The 21,085-nt window shown below is 37.8% G+C and overlaps 1 protein-coding gene across 4 annotated transcripts in view; it reads left to right on the top strand.

Annotated features, from left to right (window-relative positions):
• The window catches only part of XRCC4 (X-ray repair cross complementing 4), a 271,809-nt gene that overhangs the window by 207,723 nt on the left and 43,001 nt on the right, over window positions 1–21,085 (top strand). For 3 of the 4 annotated variants that reach the window (XM_008706368.2, XM_008706367.2, XM_008706369.2), the window contains exon 8: window positions 2,621–3,258. In XM_008706368.2, coding sequence (XP_008704590.1) covers window positions 2,621–2,732 — 112 coding nt within the window. In that variant the 3' untranslated portion in view covers window positions 2,733–3,258. Of the gene's footprint in view, window positions 1–2,620; window positions 3,259–8,250; window positions 8,372–21,085 lie in introns of those variants that run through there. The other variant, XR_005832450.1, reaches the window with a different exon arrangement.

Genomic DNA, 21,085 nt, shown 5'->3' with positions numbered 1-21,085 from the left:
TTCAAATTACTTCTTTAGCTCACTTTCTGTTAAGACTTTAGATATAAGTTCTCTAAGTTATTTGCTTTCAGTTTTCACCACTAAGCATGGATTCTTGGAATAAGCATGTTCATGAAAAAATAATGTGATAAATATGCTAAGATATATGTTTAAGGATATTAATTGTTTTGTTGTTTATAAGAGCATTAAAAAATGGTAACAATCCAAATGTCCATCACTAGATTAATGGTTAGTACAACCAAATTAAAATTAATGATTAATGTAGATATATGTATCTTTTCACATGCAAAGATATTGCTAATAGTAGAGTAAAATTGCTAATAGTAGAGTAAAAAAAATTCTCTAAAAACAAAATTATATATTAGAACAATCCCATTTTTGTGAAAATAAAAACCATGAAAATACAAATAATGCAAAATAGAATGATGGACATTTTTATTTTCTTCTTTATGCTTTTTAGAATTTATAAAAAGTCTTAAAATATTTATGACATATATAAATAATTAAACTTTTCTTTTGGATGTGGGAAGAGTTCTAAATTTATTCTGTTCACTTACCACAGATATAAAAGCTGTAGAAAAATGATCTCTAATCATTGAACAACTTTTGTTGAACATCTATTATGTACTAGGCACTAAAAACAAAAGAGTCAAAATCTAATGCTTGAGCTCCTTGTGACTTTAGATGGAGATGGGAATCATCAACGGAGCACTAGAATTCCATGTCCTTCGGACTTGTCACTTCAGAGTGGTCCTTTTGTCTTACACCATTTTTTTAAAAAACTAAATGGATTGATCTCTGTGTTCTGGCTGTAAACTACGAACAAAATTAGAGACTTTTCAAGGTCTGACTCTTCAATTGAAAATAAATCAATTCTCCATTTTGCCAGGAGGAGAAAAAGCAACTCTGAGACATTTTGGGCCAGGGAAAAATGTTTAAATATGTTTAGTTGACTTTGAAAACTTATACATGTAATAATTATGCTTTTATTCTGTACTGTATCATTTTCTCTTTCTATGAAATATATTTTTAGATCTGTAATTATATGTTACAATAATTGTGTCCTTATTTGTTGTTAATTTTAACATTAAAGTTCCCAGAGGGAGGACTGGTCATCTTGATAATGCATTAATACCTAGCACCTTGGCATTCCTGTGAGCATAATGTTGCCTGAACTTGGCGTGCTCAGGATAAGACAGAACACGTTGCAGGTCTAGTGGCAGCCAGCCACGATTAATTGTGTGCAGTCAGGAGGCAAAGGAAGACCCAAGAGGCCAAGGAGAACCCTGTGGCAGATTCATTTTTAATAATCTGTGCGACTAAGTGTGGGTGCTGAATTTTTGAAATACTCATAATCTAAACAAACTCCGTGTTTGGGGATTTTTAATTGCTTATCCTTTTAAATTAAAAGAAGCTATTATTAGCCAGAGTGGGGTTTTTTGGTTTTGGTTTTGGTTTTGTTTTTTTTTGTAGTTTATGCAGTGTTAGAGGCTATAATACTATATAAAACTATAATAGCTTCCTAATGTTTTGTGGGAATTTAAAAGCATTTTCATACATGACACCTCATTTAATCTTTAGACCACTCTGAGGCAAATATTATTGCAGTTTTGAAAACAGAAGTCTAGTTAGGTTAAATGACCTGTCTAAAGTCACATAGCTAAGAAGAAATAGACCTGGATCCACATGTAGGTGTCCTGACTTCAAGTCCCGTTCTCTTTCAGCCATACCTAGCTGCCGTGACTCCGCCTCTGCCTTCAAAATTGGGGGCATTACTGAGTTTTAGTGGGGTGACTCAGCCTAGTCATAATTGCCCCTGAGGCCACCTCTAATTGTCAGTATTAAGCATGTTTTACTTAGGTTCCACAAAGAACCACTGACAAGGTTTATACAAGGGTCTTTCTGATTGAGCTGTTACCCTGCAGTTTACCATTTTACAAGTCCAGTTAACAATCTGTGATCATCATCCCTTTTATCCTAGGACTGAAGGAGAACATTTACATAAATACAGAGGTCAGCCCATTGATGTAACTCCCAATATCGAAATGGAATAAAATTCAGTTATTAAATAGATATGTAAATTCAGTAAGTGAATGTGGACCAACAACATTTCATTAACAACTGCTAAAATGTAAAGTCATTATTAGTTATATACACTTATAATCGAAAGACCACTAAAGAAAATTCATGTGATCAGAACTTTCTGATATTAAGAGATTAAAATGCATGTTAACAGGTAGAAGATAAGGGAGCCAAAGGAAGCTGTAAATTGTGATGGGATTATTAAAGAAATGGCTTGAGAGATAGACCTTCTGTATCTTGGCATAAAAAGGCTGACAACACGGAGGATATTTTATTTCTTGACCTTAATTATGAGTATTGTTGTAGGCCCTTGAATTTCTGTTAGCTCAGAATAGAGACAGATTAATCCTAAAGCAGTTAAAGTAATTAAATTCTCTTCATCTCTTTTTTTTATGTTAATGCAACATAGGGAAATGAATCTCTAAACCAACTCTGAAATAGAATGTAACTTTTATTTCACTTATGTATCTCTTAATTTTCTTTTACCCTATATGGCATTTTTTAGAATAAAATTCTCCTGATTTTCTTTTTACTCTAGGCTTGGTCCTCCACTGCCTGAGACGTCAAAAAAGGAGCACAGCTCAGCTGAAAACATGTCTTTAGAAACTCTAAGAAACAGTAGTTCAGAAGACCTCTTTGATGAGATTTAACTGTCTCAAAAAGGTACTTTGATGTTCACTAGATTATGTTTTCTGTTCATTTCTTTAAACTAAAAAAGCAAGATTTCAACGCAGCAGCAGCTATTACTGTACCTTACAATTTAATTACATACACACTGAATTGAATTCATTGTGCAAAATGGATTATACATGTATATGAAGATGTGATTTGATGACAGTGGTACATTATTCTAAACTATTCATTCACATGCCTATAATTACATAAAATCTCAGACTTTTTATTGCAAAGGACACATTTATCCTATTTAATTCACACATATTATATGTGGTAGCTGTCTAACATCCTGTCTAGGAAGATTTTGGAAATAGGACAAAGAAAATGTCTACAGTTCTTTTTTGAATAGTCCTATTCTGAACAGTGTTTGAGCATTTTAATTTGTGAAGTGATGTATAAAATTTATTTTTGGTTTGTACACAAATAATCTCAAAATCTGATGACAAAATTGTTGATGCATTGAAGATTTTGTGTTTTTAATAAAATATGTTATTTAGCTTAGCTTTTTCCTTTTTTATAGTAACAGGCTTTGCAAGGTGCTTATTAATGTAAATGTAACCCCTTTTTGAACCAAAGACATATTTTTCAGTGATTGTTGATGAAAGATTACTTATACATTAAGGGCCTTCTTTGAAAACAAGGATCTTGTGATATTTATCTATCCTCAATAACATCTAGCAAATTAAAAAAAAAAATACTTACTATTTCTACCTACTACCCTCTCATTTTGTCTTCATTTCTCTCCAGTTGAACATCATTTTCTCCGTGGTTCTCAGAGTTAACAGTGACCACTATGTTGCTAAATTCAATGGTTGTTCCATTCTCAGTCCTCATCTTACTGAGCCTCTCAGCTACACCTGACGTAGTCAATCACTTCTCCTCAGTAAGCATTTTCTTCATCTGATTTTTGCAGTACCGTAGGCTGTTTGTATTCCTCTTTCTTTTTGGCCCCTGAGTCTTTCTCCTTGACCAACAGTGAAGTGTTTGAGTGCCTCGGGCTTAATCTTCAGCTTTCTTCTTTTCATTACCTGCATTGTCTCCCTCGCTTTTCTGTGACTTTAAATACCTTTTATATACTAATATCTCCAAAATCTGTTTCCATAGTCATATATGTATACATACAGTTGACCCTTGAACACTGTAGGGGTTCGGGCACTTGATACCCTGCATAGTCAAAAAACTGTGTATAATTTTTAACTCCTTAAAAACTTTACTAAGAACCTACTCTTGACTGGAAGCCTTACTGATAATTTAAAGTCAATTAATACATATTTTGTATTTGTATATATTATATATTGCATTCTTATAATAAACTAAGCCAGAGGGAGGAAAATGTTACTAAGAAATCCTAGGGAAGAGACAATACATATAACTAATATACTGTGAAAGATCCGTGTATAAGTGGACCTGCATGGTTCAAACCCATGTTGTTCAAAGGTCAGGTATATACTTTATCATTAATTTATCACAAAAGGAGTTTCTTAAAAATCTGACTGAGTACATCTGTCTGCTTTGGATGATTATTTGGATGTTCAGATACATCTAAAGCAGAGATCTGATTGTGTTAACCACCGTTTTCTGCCCCAGTCTTCCCCATCCAACAAATTGCACAACCACGTACCTAGTTGCTCCAGGCTAAAAGCCCAGGAATCCTCCCTGGTGCCTCTGCTTCCCTCTTCTCCCACATCCTGGTATTTTTACTTCCAAATTGCAACTTGACTCTGTCTACTCTCTCTGTGTCTGCTACATCTGCCTCCTGACTGGTCTCGCTGCTCATCTCCTGCTCTGCAATGCAAACAAACTGAATTTTTTTAATTTTGGGTAAGATCATTTCATGCCTGGATCGAAACCCTCCAATAGTAATTACTCATTGCCCTTTGAATAAAGCTCATACTCCTTACCACAGCGTATAAGGTCTGATATGATCTCGCCTCTACCTATCTCTCTCCTTGATTTCCTGCTCCTTTCTCTTTGCTTGCCTTGCTCTTTACTGTCCCTCAAGTAGGCCAGATCTCAGAACCATTGTATTGTTGGGCCTTACACTCAGAATGTTCATCTTTATATGGTTGGTTTCTGCTCATCTTTCAGGTCTCAAACCAAATGTCACCTCCTCAGAGGTGCTTTCCCTGAAAACCCTTTCTAAAGATGAGCACACTCCCAGTCACTGTCTCATTGGAGTGTTTTTTTCACTGTGCATATTACTACCTAGAATAATTTTTTCATCTCTCTGTCTCCCAGTAGGAAATAAGCCCCATCATAGCAGAGGCATGGCCATCTGTTTTATCTCTTTATTTCCAGTTCCTGCAATAGGACTAGATTCACAAAGGCTTTTAGTAAGCATTTGTTGGATGAATAGATGCATGTCTGTCACAAAGTAGGCGCTCAAAATGTTTCTTTAAGTTATTAAACTGTTTTGAAAAGAAACTTAAGGTTGAAATTTAGTCAGTTGATTTGATACAAAGAAATAATTGTTGAGAAAGCTCAAGTACCTTTTATGATTAATTATAAATAATACATGCAAAAATATGTGTGCATGTAGGCTTGATCAGGGAGTGAACGAGAAAGAATTACACATATTGTTGATATCAGAAATAGTATTTTATTAAGTCAGTGGAACAACAGCATATTCTAAATAGAAATTTTACTGCATTTTTATTTCCATAGTGGCTTCCATTGAAGAGGGAAAACTTTAAAATAAATGTAAATGTAAATATGTAAAATATAAAAATATAATTATAAGTCTATAGACTTTATAAGTCTAAAATTCTACTCAGTTACATAGGAACTACACTATAATAATGAGTTTCATATAATCTGAGATTTGTCTTGGAATATTCCAAGGGGGAAATTCCAAATTTGTACATAAAGTACCAGAATCTCAAAATAATGTCATCTCATCTGAATAACCAAAATTAATATACAGCTGTGTGTGTGTGTGTGTGTGTGTGTACACATACATGTACAATTTTTTTTAAGTAAAAGAGAAGAAGAAGACAGTTTTGGCTATTAACCCACTAGAGATGAGAGAGTGATGTTCAAAGAGTTTTTCCTAGTAATTATAACAACAGAATCTATAAAATTCATAATATTTACAAAATTTTGATAGTATTTTTCCAGGGCAGTGGCTCTTTTCAACCATTATTGTGTGTCAGATTGATTCAGCTGGTTAGGACAGAGCATAGTAAGTCCATAGTTATGGTTCCCTCCTTTATATCTAGTGTGGAGAAATTGAAGGGATAGTTTTACATTTTGTGTTATGTGGACAGATACCTATAGGTTTGGTGTTAAGATATCCATATCTGGTCATTCTATGCCATGATTTTTCCTCACATTTTTCTGTTGTCTGTACTCAAAAACAGATTGTTTCAAGAAAACACTGAAATGGAAAGCACAAGAATTAAGTTACAATACAGCATGACTTTTGTTTTGTTTTTTATTTTTTTGGCCTTTTTTGATCTCTGTTGTAAAACAAGGTGTTTGCATTTTTGAAGTTTTTTCCAACTTAAAATGTATAATTCTTGGCTCTGGTCTATAATCAGATGGTACGACCTAGGCCCCATTAGGGAAGTTCATGAAAGAAAAAGTCCCATCTCGGGAAGAGATGTCTTTATTATGTAGTTTTAAAAGGTCAGGAAACTACTTTAGACAAGTTTTTCTTAGTGACCTATAACTCAAATTTATAAAATACTAGACCCTATGTTTTAGAGCCAAGTAGCTCTTAATTGGGTAGATTTGATTCAACAAATGTTTATAAAGGATCAGTTATGCATAAAATACAGAACTGGGCCATGTGAAGAATTAAAGGATAAATCCATCCATTCACCAAATATTTGTTAAGCATTTGTGTCAGTCTCTGTTTTGGGCAGTAGGTGCAACAATGAGTGATACATGTGCTCTGTTGCTGTGGAGCTTATATGTTCCAGTAAGTGAAATTTGGGGCCTGCTCTCAAAGAGTGGAAGTATATGGAAGGGGGTTAAGATTGGGGCCCCAAACCACTCTGTGATGAACTATAATATCAAGGCATGGGAGGATGAGTGGCATAAAGAGAAGAACAAAGAATTAAAAGTTATGGGTGAAGATCCACAGAAGATAAAAGATCCAGCTAGGGGGGTAAGAGAAATTGGTAGGGTTGGGGACAGTGAACTGAGGATGAAGCTATCTGCCAGATCAGAGAGAGTGCGAAGGGTAGTGGAGGTAGGGATTTGAGGTTAATGTTCAAGTTTGTAATTGTGAGTCCATAGAATGAAGGAGACAAAAGTTAGAAGGCATCCTGGAAGGAATATTGGCCAGGTGGATTTAGTGTGAAACTAAGTTATGTAATAAAGACATAATAAGAATTGAGCTCTATACTTCAAGCTGACATTTCTGTGGGAAGATATATAGTGCCAGAAATCTTGAGGTCATGGGGCCCTTTCTGGATATCTGGGAATGAGAAAGGAAACCAGTCAATGGGTCCTCGACAGATACTGCCCAGAAGCAGCCAACCCTCTTCCTTTTGTGTCTCTAATTCTTGCACTCAGTGTTACTTATAGAATCCATTTTTAATAAAGTGAAATTAAATAGCTGGCATCTAAATTCATGAACGACCTCATGAATTTGCCTATACATCAGGAAATGCAAAACATAGGTATTAACACAATTTGTAAGGGAGAATGATAGTAATAAAAAAAACTATCCATTTCTAGCTATTGTCTGAAATAAAATTTTTCACTGCTGTTCTGAAAACTTCCAATGCGTGCTTTTCAGGAGGGCAGATTTCATTTGCAAGTGTTCTGTGAGCAAGCCTGCAGTGATTTTGTCCATATTTTGATAATCAGAAAAAGGTACCTTGAAAAATACATGACAAGCATTTTGTGCCTGCTTCATAACTGACCATCCATCTCCTGTCTACTAACTCCCACCTCTGATCTAGTCCACCTAAAACACTCTCCAGCCTACTTTCTACTCACTTTCTTCCTTTCAGTTATCCACGTGTCATTTCATTTACCAACTATCATCATCACTTTCTCATTTTCCTGTGCATGCGAATAAGATTCATTACAAATTTTAATTGTTCATATGTTATTTTTCTTCCCTCTTTTGGAGGCCCTTCATCCTAAACTCTCATCTCAAAATCTCACAGGGAACTGTATTTTCTGAATGAGGGTCTCTTTGTCCCTGAAGGCTCTTGGTTCTTCAGGAAAGGAGAGGGAGATTGGAGCCTGCACTATTCTCATTAAGAGCAGGAGCAATTTTGGTGACTACTGTTTCAGTAAAGAGAACATAGGTTAGTCCTGAACTACTTACGTTTGGTTTAGAGACAGTCTCCAACTTAATTACTATCTTAGAAATAACACAGCCAGGCAAATATACGTAGGTGGAGTAGACAATTTTTATGGAACCTGCTCGTACAAGACCCTTGTAGGAATCTGTCTTAACTCTACATTCCTCTGAAAACTGAGCCTGAGATAAGGGCTTGCATACAGGCAATTTATTTGGGAATCTGATCTCAGGGAGCAGGAGTGCTGGACTGGAAGCATTTAAAAGGAAAGGAGGAGAAACCAGTGCAAGGATGCCGTATCAAGGCGGCCAGCCCTAAGGATGACATGCTCCACGCCGCCAGGAAATTCTGAGGTACCTTCTGAAAGTTGTCTCAGGACTGTACATCCAAGGGGAGAAGGGGAGAAGTATTTATCCGTGGGTTGCTGTTTCCATTGCTAAAGGGTGTCCTGAAAGCCTTGTTCCCATATATTTCACTTGGCCCCCATTTAATACGTAGCAGGTTCTTGCAGGTGACCAAAGCTGCAGTCTCAGGGAAGCCCCAGACAGGAGACAAGAGCAGCACAGGGATGGTTATTGCCTGAAGTAGAGCGAAACCTGCCTGGATCTGATTGCCAAAGAAATGGCAGCTATTGAGGTGGGGCCCAGAGGATTTTGAGGTGGTGTACAAGGGGCCTCCAATATAGTACCCTTGTTTTATGTTCCTGCCCCTGCCCTGCCTCCCGACCCGAGCCCTAGCTTACTAGACCAGGGAAAGAAATGGGACCCTCATGGCGTGGCCGAACTTGAGTTCCCTGAAAAAGCTGCTGTGTAAGTTGGAACGGAGATGGATTAGAAGAAAGAGAAAGCAGAGCAGAGGTGAGACTGACTGGGAGAGTAGCCAGGGCCCGGAGCAGCCTCAGGTCCTTCTGTGGTGCAGAGCCGGTTGCAGTACAGGCATATCTCTAAGAATTACTACTCCCTTTTCTGAGGTCTTATTAGTGAAATGGTTCTTTAAAGCAAAGCAAAAAGGGGTACCCAACTAATAAGGAAATCAAATATTTTCTCCACTGAACATTTTAATTAAGTTTTATTTTCTTCAATTAACAAGTTGTCATGAGTTAACACTACCATTAAAAGAATATTTCAAGTGAGCTTTAATCTAGATTGGTATAGACGAACTTTGGAATATGAGGGGAAAGTAAAACCACTTTTATAATTAAAATTTATATAGTTTTTATAATATAAATTTTAAAATCATTAAAATGCCATTATATATAGCTAAGATCTTACCTACATTAGATGTGTCTTCAAATCACTGGTGGATTTTATTTTTTTTTTCATCGATGGATTTTAGTGATAGTATGAAATGTCTAGGATCTTTGGCAACATAGGACAGTACTGTACATTTTACTTGAAAATGAGCTTTAAGTGTAAGGTGTCGTCAGGTTGCCACCATTGGTAGATTAATGTGTATGCTAATCCTTTAAAGAATACAAAACAGTATACTTTTTCTTGATCTTAGCAAACAGTGAAAAGACTACCATCAAGTTGTAGCATTCTTATATGATGACAATGGGTTCTCTGTCTCTCTTTCTCTTATATGAGATCTGATTGAAAAACTTGTGAGACTTCTAGATCCCCTATGAGGACGAGATGCTGGTGGTGGCGATGGGAGCAGTGTGCTTTGTCATCGTGCTTTGCAAACATTTAGGGAATTCATCTGAAGTTTTTCAGAGCCTCAATTGAGTAAGATTGGAAACAATCTTGTTCTGCTCCTTTAAGAGAGACAGTATATCTCTCTGAGGAACTAAGTTTACAGAGGGGTACTTAGATTACTATGGAACGTTAAATTATTGTCAGTAAATATTTACTTTCCACCACCACCACTCCTTTGACTTGCTTTGGACTATAAAATGTGGGTGAAATAAAAATATTCCAGTGTTTGAGCCTGGATGTTAAGAGATACTACATGTTTCTGTTTTTTCCTCTGGGAGCTTCTAATCTCTGCTGTGAGAGAAACATGCCCCAGGTAGCTGCCGTCCCTCCTGCCTGGGCCCCTGATGGGTTATGGAGCAGAACTGGACTCATTCCTAATCTGGAGTCAAGCTCACTACCCTGAAACCTTTAGAAGAGCCATCCATCTGACCCCATTCTAGATAGACTGAACTATAGTCAACCATGGTGACTGTGAGCATGAGAAAAATAGCTTGCTATTCATAGCCACTGAGATTTGGGCTAGTTATATAATGGTATTTTGACAATAGCTGATGAATAAAACTCATATAGAATAACATACAGTGACAACTTTGCATTTGTAGTAGCTTTTTGTATATACATGGCACAAAAATCTGGTGTCTTCCGGCTGGAATTTGCTAATAGAGTAAGTAGGAATTATATATGTGGATTTGAGAATGAGATGAAGCCACGTTTCTACACTATGTCTGCCACCTGTTAACTGTCTGAGTCTCGGCAACATATTTATTTTCTCTGAACTTGCGTTTTCTCATCCATGCAATGAAAATTAAATAAGCTAATGCAGATGAAGCACTTAGCACAGTGCCTGCTGCACAGTAAGTGAAGCTTGTATAGAAGCCCTTGTCATGAGTGTCACTATTACACTATCAAATCAGCGTATAACGGATCAGCGTACAGTTACGTAAAACCAGGTATCAGCTAAATTGACTCTCTGAAATTTCTTAGCTCAAGCTCCCCATTCTTGGTCCTTTCTGAAGTCTCATGTTTTTCCCAAGATTTTTGTGAATTCCTGTAGGATTTATTTTCATGGCCATTTCTGCTCTGAATTTCTCCTTCCCCTGGGTTCAGAGTCTCACTTATGTTTTACAGTAAAACGATTTTCTTTTTTCTTTGCTCCATGGTAACTCAGCTACGGAACTCTCCTCCTTTCCTTTGACTTCCATGACAAAAGCACTGAGAAATCTCTGTGTATAGTGAAATTTATTAAAGGTTTGGGTCAGAGAGAGGTAGTTTACCTCAAAGAAAATGATCAATTTATATTTGATTGTATCGTGACTCTGTTCTTTAAAGTCTTCTGGCTTTCCTACTGCCTGAATTTTCCATTGGCAACATGTCACCTTAGAGTCCAACTTCCGGCCATACTGTCCATCCCCCTCTCAGCTTTCCCCCCAGTTCCTGTTATTATGAAGAACTGTTTAGCTCTCTCTTAATTTTGGTCATCCCATGTGTTTATCAAATAGTCATGTGACATGTTTTCATGTAACACTGTACCTAGTATTAAGTGTTGAAATAATACTGTCTGCCCCCACCATATATATAATGTCATGTTAAAAACATGACATGACTTCTAAGCAAAGCAAGACCTAATTGAAGGTATTGACCTATCTCAAAAAATACTATGACCATCAGAAGGGAGGCAGATTTGCCACTGAAGTATAAAAAAGGAGGAACTCCAGAGGAAAACATTGTAAGTGTCTCCCCAAGTGCTATCTACGGAAAAGAAAAATATCCCAGAGCTTTAAGTATGTTTATGTATTTACCCATTAATTCATTTATTCATATTCTCCCCCAAAAGATAAAATTGCAACTCAGTGTTGTCAATAACTGGTTGTCTTTCCTTATGGTTTGAAATCTCAAAGTGTGGTTACTTCTGATATGGAGACAGATTTTCAGACTCAATGATGTGTCATCCAAAGGCTATGCTTGTTTAACAAGAATTTTATGTTCTGCAAGAATGATGGCGTTTGAGGAAGGTGAGAGAAAAAAGAAAGTATTTAATAAAACAAATACTAGCATTTTTTTGAGGAATTCTATATAAAATATTGCCATTTCTGAAGAGCATTTCTCTCTTCCTTTGATTTTTCCATTATAGCCCTAACCTACCATATATGATATCAATAACTTTCATAATTGCCTGCAATCAGCAACTGTTAAGTAAAGTTTTTTCAGTGATAGTAACTCAATGTGTGTTTTCACTGTTACCACCCTATGTGTCAGTAATCATTCATCTCAAGAATTTGAAATTTGTGGTCTGTGCAAGGACATGGGAATCTGTCCTGTGTCCTTCAGCTTACATGAAATTCTCAACTGTGATTAGAAGAATGCAGATCCTAATGTGTATGTGTTTATTCAGTCATCAAATGTTTACTGAACACTTTGTGTCAAGCTCTATGCCAGGCACTGGGGATATAAGAATGAGTAACGCCATCTTGTCTCACAGTGCCTGGAAGCCTAGACCAGGGAAGGAGGCAGACATGTACACAGCCAGTCAAGATGTGTGACAAATGCTTTAAGAGAGGAGCCCAGGAAGCTCAGAGGGCACAAGGAAGAATCAGCCTACACTTGTTTTGTTGGGAGAGTACAGGAAGAGGTTGTGGGCAAGGGAAACTTTAAGAGAAGAGATGGACGAAGGTTTAGCTGAACTTCTAGGACAACTGAGGATTTGCCAGGTGGCTGAGGTACACTTGGCCATGTGTGAGGCACAGAGGAGTGGGAGAATGTGGCATCAGCAGTGCTTTGTGGCTGGAGTGAAGGGAGAAAAAAAGATGCAGTGTGAGGCTAAGAAGGTAGCGTGGCTCCTCACTGATTTTTAATGCGAATGAACAACTATAGAAGGATCTTAAGAGAAGAAAGGGAGTGACCTGATGCAATTTGTGCTTTTGAAAGAGCAATCTGAAGGCAACACAAGGGCAAAACCACAGGCACCCAGAGGTCTCCCACTTCTCTGCAGGTTGTGTAACTCTCTGATGCTGTTCCCAGCCTGTCTGGAAGATTGTCAAACTCCACTTCATACCAAGCAATATCCACAGATTAAACTTTTCCAACAATCTTTGGAAGTTGAAAGACTCCTGATGGTAGAGTGACACAGTCGGCCCACAACAGAGAGACCCCTTTCTAGTGCCCGGGCTTTGGGCTTTGATACAAGTAAGAGTGGTTTCATCATTTCCTTTGAGAGTGATTTCAGGATTTTTTAACCTCTTGTGAAATTGGCCTCCTTTCTTGAAATTCCCAGCCCTGTTTTGACATTCCCATGTCCGGCGGAATGCGGCTTATACACACCTTTGGAGGAATTGCTGTTGCTGTCTTCATTAATTCACATCTTACACCTCTTGCTGGAGGCTTAGGTGCCACTGTGCTATTGGAAGCAATATTCACATCTCCTTCCTAAGGCTTCAACACGTTATGCAAAGGTACCGGTTCTGGATGCAGAACTTGTGCAGGAGGGAGGGAGTGGAGTTCAATACACTGGTGCCATTCAGTGGATGTGAAATACCGTAAAGCATCATGAAAGAGGGGCTTAAATCCTGAAAGGAGACATTGTGAACTAACCTTTTATTCCCTGGGATTTTGATCCCAGGACAATTAAAAGGTATAGAGTATCCTTTTCCCCAAAATAAAGTGGCAGAAATAACACTTTTGAAAAAATCAAATTACATTTTGTTTTTCAAGTTTCAGCAGAAAACTCAAGACCGTATTTTTCACAGTCTTTCTAGTAGACACACACTCATATTGGCCACTGTTTCTCCATAGATTTCAGTGGGCAAGTGTATGAGGAGGCACTTTTTCCACCTCACTGATGATTTTTGCAGTGGCTGAACTTTATAAAAATATAAAAAAGAATCTTCATGAGTCAGTCTTCCAGTGTACTTGAAAATAATTAGGTTTTCTATCACTTCCCTTTCTCTCCTTATCAGAGAAGCATTTACAACCATACATTCTCTGAATGTGGCTGAATTATATCATAGAATCCTTGAGAATATCTTAAATATTACAATGACTGCTGATGGCCCTGGAGCCCTGACACGGACGGCATCGCCACTCAGGATCATCTATCAGTCCTGCGAAGAGAACAACCCAGCAGTCTCTCTTTATAAAGAAATGTGAGGTTTAGTCCTTATTTTATTCCATTTAATTAAAAAACAGCTGAAAAAATCCTGTCTTGCATTTTCAACACATGGTTCCAATTAGTGCAGCAGAGCAGGACCCTGAATTTGATAAAGGCACTGACGTGTACCTTTGGTGCCTGGACAATGTACTCTTTCATTTTACAAGGTGGCTGAAGTGCAGTTTTAAATATCTTTTTTAAAATGTTAACAAAAACCCAGGGGTGTAAGCTTAGGAAAAAAGTGAAGAGAAGCGAACACAGTTTTGTTTGAATTGCCTGCCATAGACTTTTAGAACCTTGTATGCAGAGGAGGCTTATTTGGTGAAATCTGCAGTGGGCACTTACAAGTCTGTATGCAGAAAGCATTATGCTTCATGAGACTTGTGCTCAGAGGCTATTAGACGGGAGATCCATCACCTCAGGAAATACCACTTACGGTACTGTAAATTTCCTTCATGTGACCAATCTGCTCAAGAGGTAATGGAAATTCCATTCCAATAAATTGTTGCAGACCATGCTAAAACTGATAGGACACTTGCCTTCAGTGGGACTCTTTCTGGGTAACCTCTGAAAGTTCATATGTTTTTAAATAGGAGAGTAAACCTTTTGTCCCTGAATCTGGAAATTAGATGTGGAAAAGCCTCATTTAGGTCACCACATCCCACCTCCTGCCAAAATAAAGGGAACGAGCAAGAGGAAAAAGTAAGATAAAACAAGTAAAATATTTTATGACAGCTTCACGTGGTGTGTGTTCTGTGCTGTCCCAGAAACACTGGAATGATTTTCCATTTCAGGTCATGGGAAAGCATGATGTCTTTAGTCCCAGAAGGGTGAGACACTTAACTGTTATAGGGCCCTTCATGAAGGTTAACAACAAACCTCTTTGTGCCTGGCTTTTATTTTCAGAGCTACCATTCCATTTTTGGCCCACAATTCATAAACTAGAGAAATGTGCCTATCAAGAAGAAACTCCATCTCATAGACTCACTACCAATTGCACTCAGAAATACTATCCCAAAGTGCCAAGGTAAGAACACAAATCTAAATAGAATAAAACTGAGTGAATGGGTTCCTTATAACTAACATCATCTAAGAAAAACAGTCATTGAGATGGTCTTTCTGATGGCCTCAGTGTTGGAGACTGTGTCAACAGCTAAACTGCGTCCCTCCCTTAGTTCCCATAACTATAAATCAACTTTCCGCTTTTCTAGAAGGAGCTCCAAATAGTAACTGAATTAAACTGTAGACAGACCGCCACTCCTCAGCATATGCCCTCTGCTACCACTGGTGATCTGTCTTGATCAGATGACTTAGAAGGAATGAACTATGTCATCTTTGATGATTTTTTTTTTAAACAGGCTCATGAATTTTCACCATGAGTTGACTTATTAGTACATAGGTATTATTCTACCTCATTAATGAACCATTTTAGATTTAGAATGTCTCTAAATCTCCAAATCATGGTCTTAACTGAACCATGCTAAAGTCATTGGTCATTTCTATCCTCATCTCAGTCACACGGAGAAACTGATAACTTAGAACACTTGGTCTCTGCTTCATTGTTCTCTCTTGGTTCTCTTCCTATTCCACTGGCTATTCCTTCTTTACTCCTTTTTTGCTTCCTTCTAATTTTCCCAATCTTTATAAAGGGTTCAGTACTCAGACCGCTTCTCTTCACATTTTTGGCTAAGTGGTCTCATCTAGTCATGGCTTTAAGTAACTTTACACGATGAAAATTGCCAACTACCTCTTGGCCTCTCTTCTTGATGTACAATAGAACTGGTAAATCTAACGTTAAATTCTTTATTTTCTCCTCAAACATATTTCTTTACTAGCTTTTTCTGTTTCATAACTAACGACTCTATCCAACCAGGTGCCCAGGCAAAAACTCTTTTGGAGACATCCTTGATTCATCTATTTCTCTCACATCCCACATTCAATTTCTGAGCAACAGACACCCAGAATCTGATTTTTTTTCTTTTTTTTTTCTTTTTTACCAACTTCAGAGCTAGAATAAAACAACATCCTCTTTTACCTGGGTTATTGGCAGTATATATGTCCCTCCTGACTAGTCTCCCTTCAGTTTCTTCCCATAGCAGCCAGTAACCATTTAAAATATCAGATCGGGGCATCTGGGTGGTTCAGTCGATTGGGCGTCCAACTCTTGATTTCAGTTCAGATCATCATCTCAGAGTCGTGGGATTGAGCCCCTCGTCTGTGCTCAGCATGGAATCTGCTTGAGATCCTCTCTCTCCCTCTCATTCTGTCCTTTTCCCCGCTTACATGCACACCCTTTCTCTCAAATAAATAAATAAAATATTTTTTAAAAAATCAGGTCATGTTCCTTCTCTGCTCAAAACTCTTCTGTGCCATCCTGCACACCCAAGTAAAAGCCAAGATCTTTACTATCTCTTACAAGGTTCTAACGATTTGCCCCCAACCAACTCTGTCTCCCTGGCTTTACCTCCTACCCTGCCCTCTTTTTCCCTCTCTCTGTTCCAGCCACAGTCATGTTATCACTGTGCTTGAAAATGCTGTTCCTCTGGCTGTAATGCTTGTCCCTTCAGGTAACTACATAGTCACTCCCTTACTTTCATGTTTCTACTCAGGTTCCATGTTATCAGGGAGGTCTTCCCTGACCATCCTATGTAAAATAGCACCTTTCCCTCTCTATCTGCCACACTCTTGTTTCTCTTGCTCTGATTCATTATTTTCCATAGCACTTATCAGAACTTGACATATTATATAATGCGTTCATTTGTTTGTTGACTGTCTTTTCTCACTAGATTGCCAATACTATTAGAAGAGGGACTTAGTCTATTTTTTACTCCCCTATTACCTTCTTTGCCTAGAGTGGTGCTGTCTATACAGTAGATTGTTAATAGATTTTTCTGAGTAAATGGATTAAATTTTTGTCATGGTAACTACAAGAGCAATAAGGCATGGGAAATTTTGTTGATGGGCTCACTGACATGTTAGTAGAACAAACCCTTAACAGAATCTAACTTGAGAGATTGGTCTAAATTATATCAGACTCTCAAAATGTGTAGTGTTCATGTTTTACTTTTCTTTGTACAAATCATATATCCAAAACTATGTAAGGCTAAAAATGAGATCATTAACTTTACTATTTTTTCTGAGTTTTATTTATTTTTGACAAATAAAATGTGTATATATTTAAGGTGTACAATATAATATTTTGATATATATGTATATTGTGAAATGATTACCACAGCCAAACTAGTGAACTTATTTATCACCTCCCTTACCATTTTGTGTGTGTGTATGGTAAGAACATTTGAGGTTACTCTCTTAGCAAATTTCAAGTATACAACATCACTGACAACTATACTCACCATACTGTGCATTAGGTCTCTCTAGAACTTATCTTAAAACTGAAAGTTTGTATCCTTTGATCAATATCTTCCCTTTTCTTCCATCCCGCTGCCTCTGATTACCATTGTTCCACTCTATGTTACTATCTATAAGTTTGACTTTTTTTTTTTAAAGATTAAACATTTAATTGACATCACACGATATTTATCTTTCTATGTCTGGCTTCTTTTACTTATCATAAGGTCCTCCAGTTTCATCCATATTCTTGCAAATGACAGGATTTCCTTCTTTTCTTTTCTTTTCTTTTCTTTTCTTTTCTTTTCTTTCTTTTCTTTTCTTTATTCATTCATCTGTTGGCAGACAATTAGTTTATTTCTGTATCTTAGCTGCTGTGAATAATAATGCTGCAATGGACTAATTTTCGACAAAGACACCAAGAATACTCATTAGAGAAAGATAGTCTCTTCAGTAAATCGTCTTGGGAAAACTGGTTTGCCACATGCAAAAGAATGAAATAGGACCCTTTATCTTACACCGTACATAAAAATCAACTCAAAATGACTTAAAAACTTAAATGTAAGCCCTAAAACCATAAAACTCCTAGAAGAAAACATAAGGGGTAAGTTCCTTGACATTGGTCTTAGAAATGATTTTTTGGAACTGACACAGCATGAGCAACAAAAGCAAAAATAACAAATGGGACTAAGTCAAATTAAAAAGTATTTACACAGCTAAGGAAACCGTCAACGAAATGCAAAGGCAACCTGTGAAATTGGAGAAGATATTTTCAAATATATATCTAATCACGAATTAAATTCCAAAATATCTAAGGAATTTGTATTTACTTAAACAACAAATAACCCAGTTTTTTAAAATGGGAAAAGGACCTAATAGACACATTTTCAAAGAAAACATGCAGATGCTCAAAAGGGATATGAAAAGATGGTCAATATCACTGATCTTCAGGGGAATAAAAATCAAAACCACAATGAGCTATCACCTCATACCTTGTAGATGGCTGTCATCAAAAAGTCAAGAGATAACAGGTGTTGATGAGGATGTGGAGCAAAGGAAACTTTTGTGCATCGTTGGTGAGAATGTACATTGGTTTAGCCATTATGGAAAACTGTGGAGGATCCTCAGAAAATTATAAATAGGACTACCATGTGGTCCAGCAATCTCACTTCTGGGTATATATCCAAAGGAAATGAAATCATTGTTTTGAAGAGATATTTGTGCCTCCATGTTTTTAAATATCCAAAATAAAGACCTGAGCCTTCACCTTACGTGACCGTTGGGTTGTTCTCTCTGCAGGTGCATCCTGGTCGTCGTTTATCATTTCAGCCAACCATCTGGCCCAGAGCTTAGGTCTTTGCTCCTTCTGTGGGCCACTGCTCATTCCTTTACCTCCTGAGAATAAGATTAAGTTTCCTTAAACTGCTGCTACCCCACCATACTGCCTCCCCGCTATACTGCTTCATCCCAAAATGGGGCAGCAAGACTTCTTTGATTCCCGTAGCACAGCAGATCAAGCTTATTTACTTTAAGTAAGACCTTATCAAGCTCTCTAGTAACTTCCATAATGCTAAATTTGGTGGTCATTCGGCAGTCGTCATTTTGTTCACACCAATTACTTGAAAACCTGAAAGGCTGGGAATAATACAAAGAAAGTGTACCACACTAACTGATTTAATTCTAATTTAATTTACTGCGGCCAGACCCATAGGGAGTCACCAGTAACATGTGATCATACTGCAAGAACCAGCTTATCAAAAAATAGCATCTAGCACACACATATGCACACCCCTCAGTGGGATTCTCCTCTACTGTGTGTCACCTCCAAGCCCAACCATCATGAGGCTCAAAGGAAAACGTTCCTCCTCTCCTTATCCTAAATTTTGCCTCCTGGGCAATTGCATATTCCAGGATCTCTTTTCAGAATGATTCTGTAAATTCTCCAAGGAAAGCCTGACACTCTCCCTTTGAGTCAGCCTTAACCTGTATCCTTAAGCTGACAGATGGTTCAATATCAATATATTTCTCCCAAACTAGGGCTATTGGGCCATTTATTACAGTAAGTATGAGGCATCTATAGTCCATTTTAAGCTGCACCAAGCCCAATCAAGAACCTTTTATAAAATGTCCAGTTCAAACATACCCAACCTTCCTGTAGCCTTCAGATTCTTTGATACTAAGATCTTGACGTATGGGGACAATAACAAACACATGCGTTTATTTTTTTTAAATTTTATTTATTTGAGAGAGAGAGAAAGAGTGAGCATGAACAAGGGGAGGGGCAGAGGGAGAGGGAGAGAATCTGAAGCCGATTCCCTGCTGTGCACGGAGCCCCACACAGATCGGATCCTACGACCCCGGAGATCATGACCTGCACCGAAATCAAGAATCGGAGCTCAACTGACTGAGCCACCCAGGTTCCCCAACATGTGCGTTTGTTGTATACACACATGCACACACCATAGGCCTGTGTGCTCTGAGAGGGTCTTCCTAACAACAAACAATAATATGCTATCGTAAAGCAGCATAAATCCACATAATGGCAAAAACGAGTTTCTGCCCTGGACTCTGCTCTCCTCCACCCCAAAAACTATCTGCAGAGAGAGAACTCTGTGAAATCAAATCTGATTTATGCACCTAAATGGAAGACCCATCCTCTGGGCTTAAAGGTCTGAATCCAGGTTATTATTTTAGCTTCAAGAACAGAGATATTTACTTTATTATTCATAACTGACGGGCATATTGGGTTGTTTTTCCCAGAATAGAAAGGCTATCTGCAGCATCAAAATGGCAGATTCCTCTGCTTTTGCCGTTTGGTGTCCAAAAACTTTGAAGTGCAGTCCAGTGCAGGAAACCCTTTGCAGACGATATGCTGAGTGTTTGTGGCTAATACACATTCCTCCTCTATAATCTGGGCTTCCTCTATCTATTAGATAATAATAATGCTTTGATTCCAAAAGTTTCCATGCCATATAATAAATTCTTACAACCTTTTCTCTGAATTGTGAAATGATAGCTGTCTCTAGAATGAAGACAGTGGTACTTTTTTAACTGTAAAACTGTCATTAGGAAAAACTGTAGCCAGTCTCAGCATGTGGTTTCTTAGAGTGGCCTGTAATAAATTCAGTCTGATTAGTTGCCCCTTAAATATGCAACAAATAGGAGCGCTCGCTCTCTCTCTGTTTTCAAATTTCTGCTTCATTTGCTTTTTCTCCATCTGTCCCACTTGATCTCTCATGATCTCTTCACTAGGTCCCCACTGTGATAACTGTTTCTAAGCTTCCCACTAACAAAATGTACCTGCCCATGTCTCTTTTCCTGGGACGTTCCTGCGTGACAAGGTGGCTAATAAATTGATGCCAAAGATGGAGGACAGTGCACTTGTACTGGCTGCCCTTTGTCTTGTTGTATGATCCCTTTGACAGGCCTTCATTGATCTAACCCAGAATTACCGACAATTACTGACACGAGATTTTAGACTTGAGGCCAGTCAGTCAGGCTTTTCTTTCAGTCAGTCACTACAGCCTACAAAACAGGCAGTTGGATTCATGTCCAGTAAAGAGCTGGTTTACTGAGAGAGCAGAGCAAATGCAAGAACTTCAAACTGTTCTTAAAACATGGCTGCGGTTTCTTATTTCAACGAGCTCTACACTGAACCGTAGTAATAAAGCAACAAAAGAAGAGTTGGGGTAGGATCCGAGAGTTCTTGTCCCCCTCATCCTTTGGGAACAAAACCTGCAAGCCATTGGTCCAGTGACTGAGAGATTTCAGCTTTAAGATTCAGATTAAGAGAATAGATTCAGGAGTCGAACAGTTGAGTTCAAACCCCCGTTCTGGGTGACCTTTGGGAAGTGTCTTCCTCTCCCCGAACTTCA

The sequence above is a fragment of the Ursus maritimus genome, unplaced genomic scaffold (genome assembly GCF_017311325.1).
Source record: "Ursus maritimus isolate PB19 unplaced genomic scaffold, ASM1731132v1 scaffold_5, whole genome shotgun sequence".
In the NCBI taxonomy this organism is placed as follows: domain Eukaryota; kingdom Metazoa; phylum Chordata; class Mammalia; order Carnivora; family Ursidae; genus Ursus; species Ursus maritimus.
Note: the sequence above shows the minus strand (reverse complement) of the source record. Positions and strands in the feature narration are given on the sequence as shown.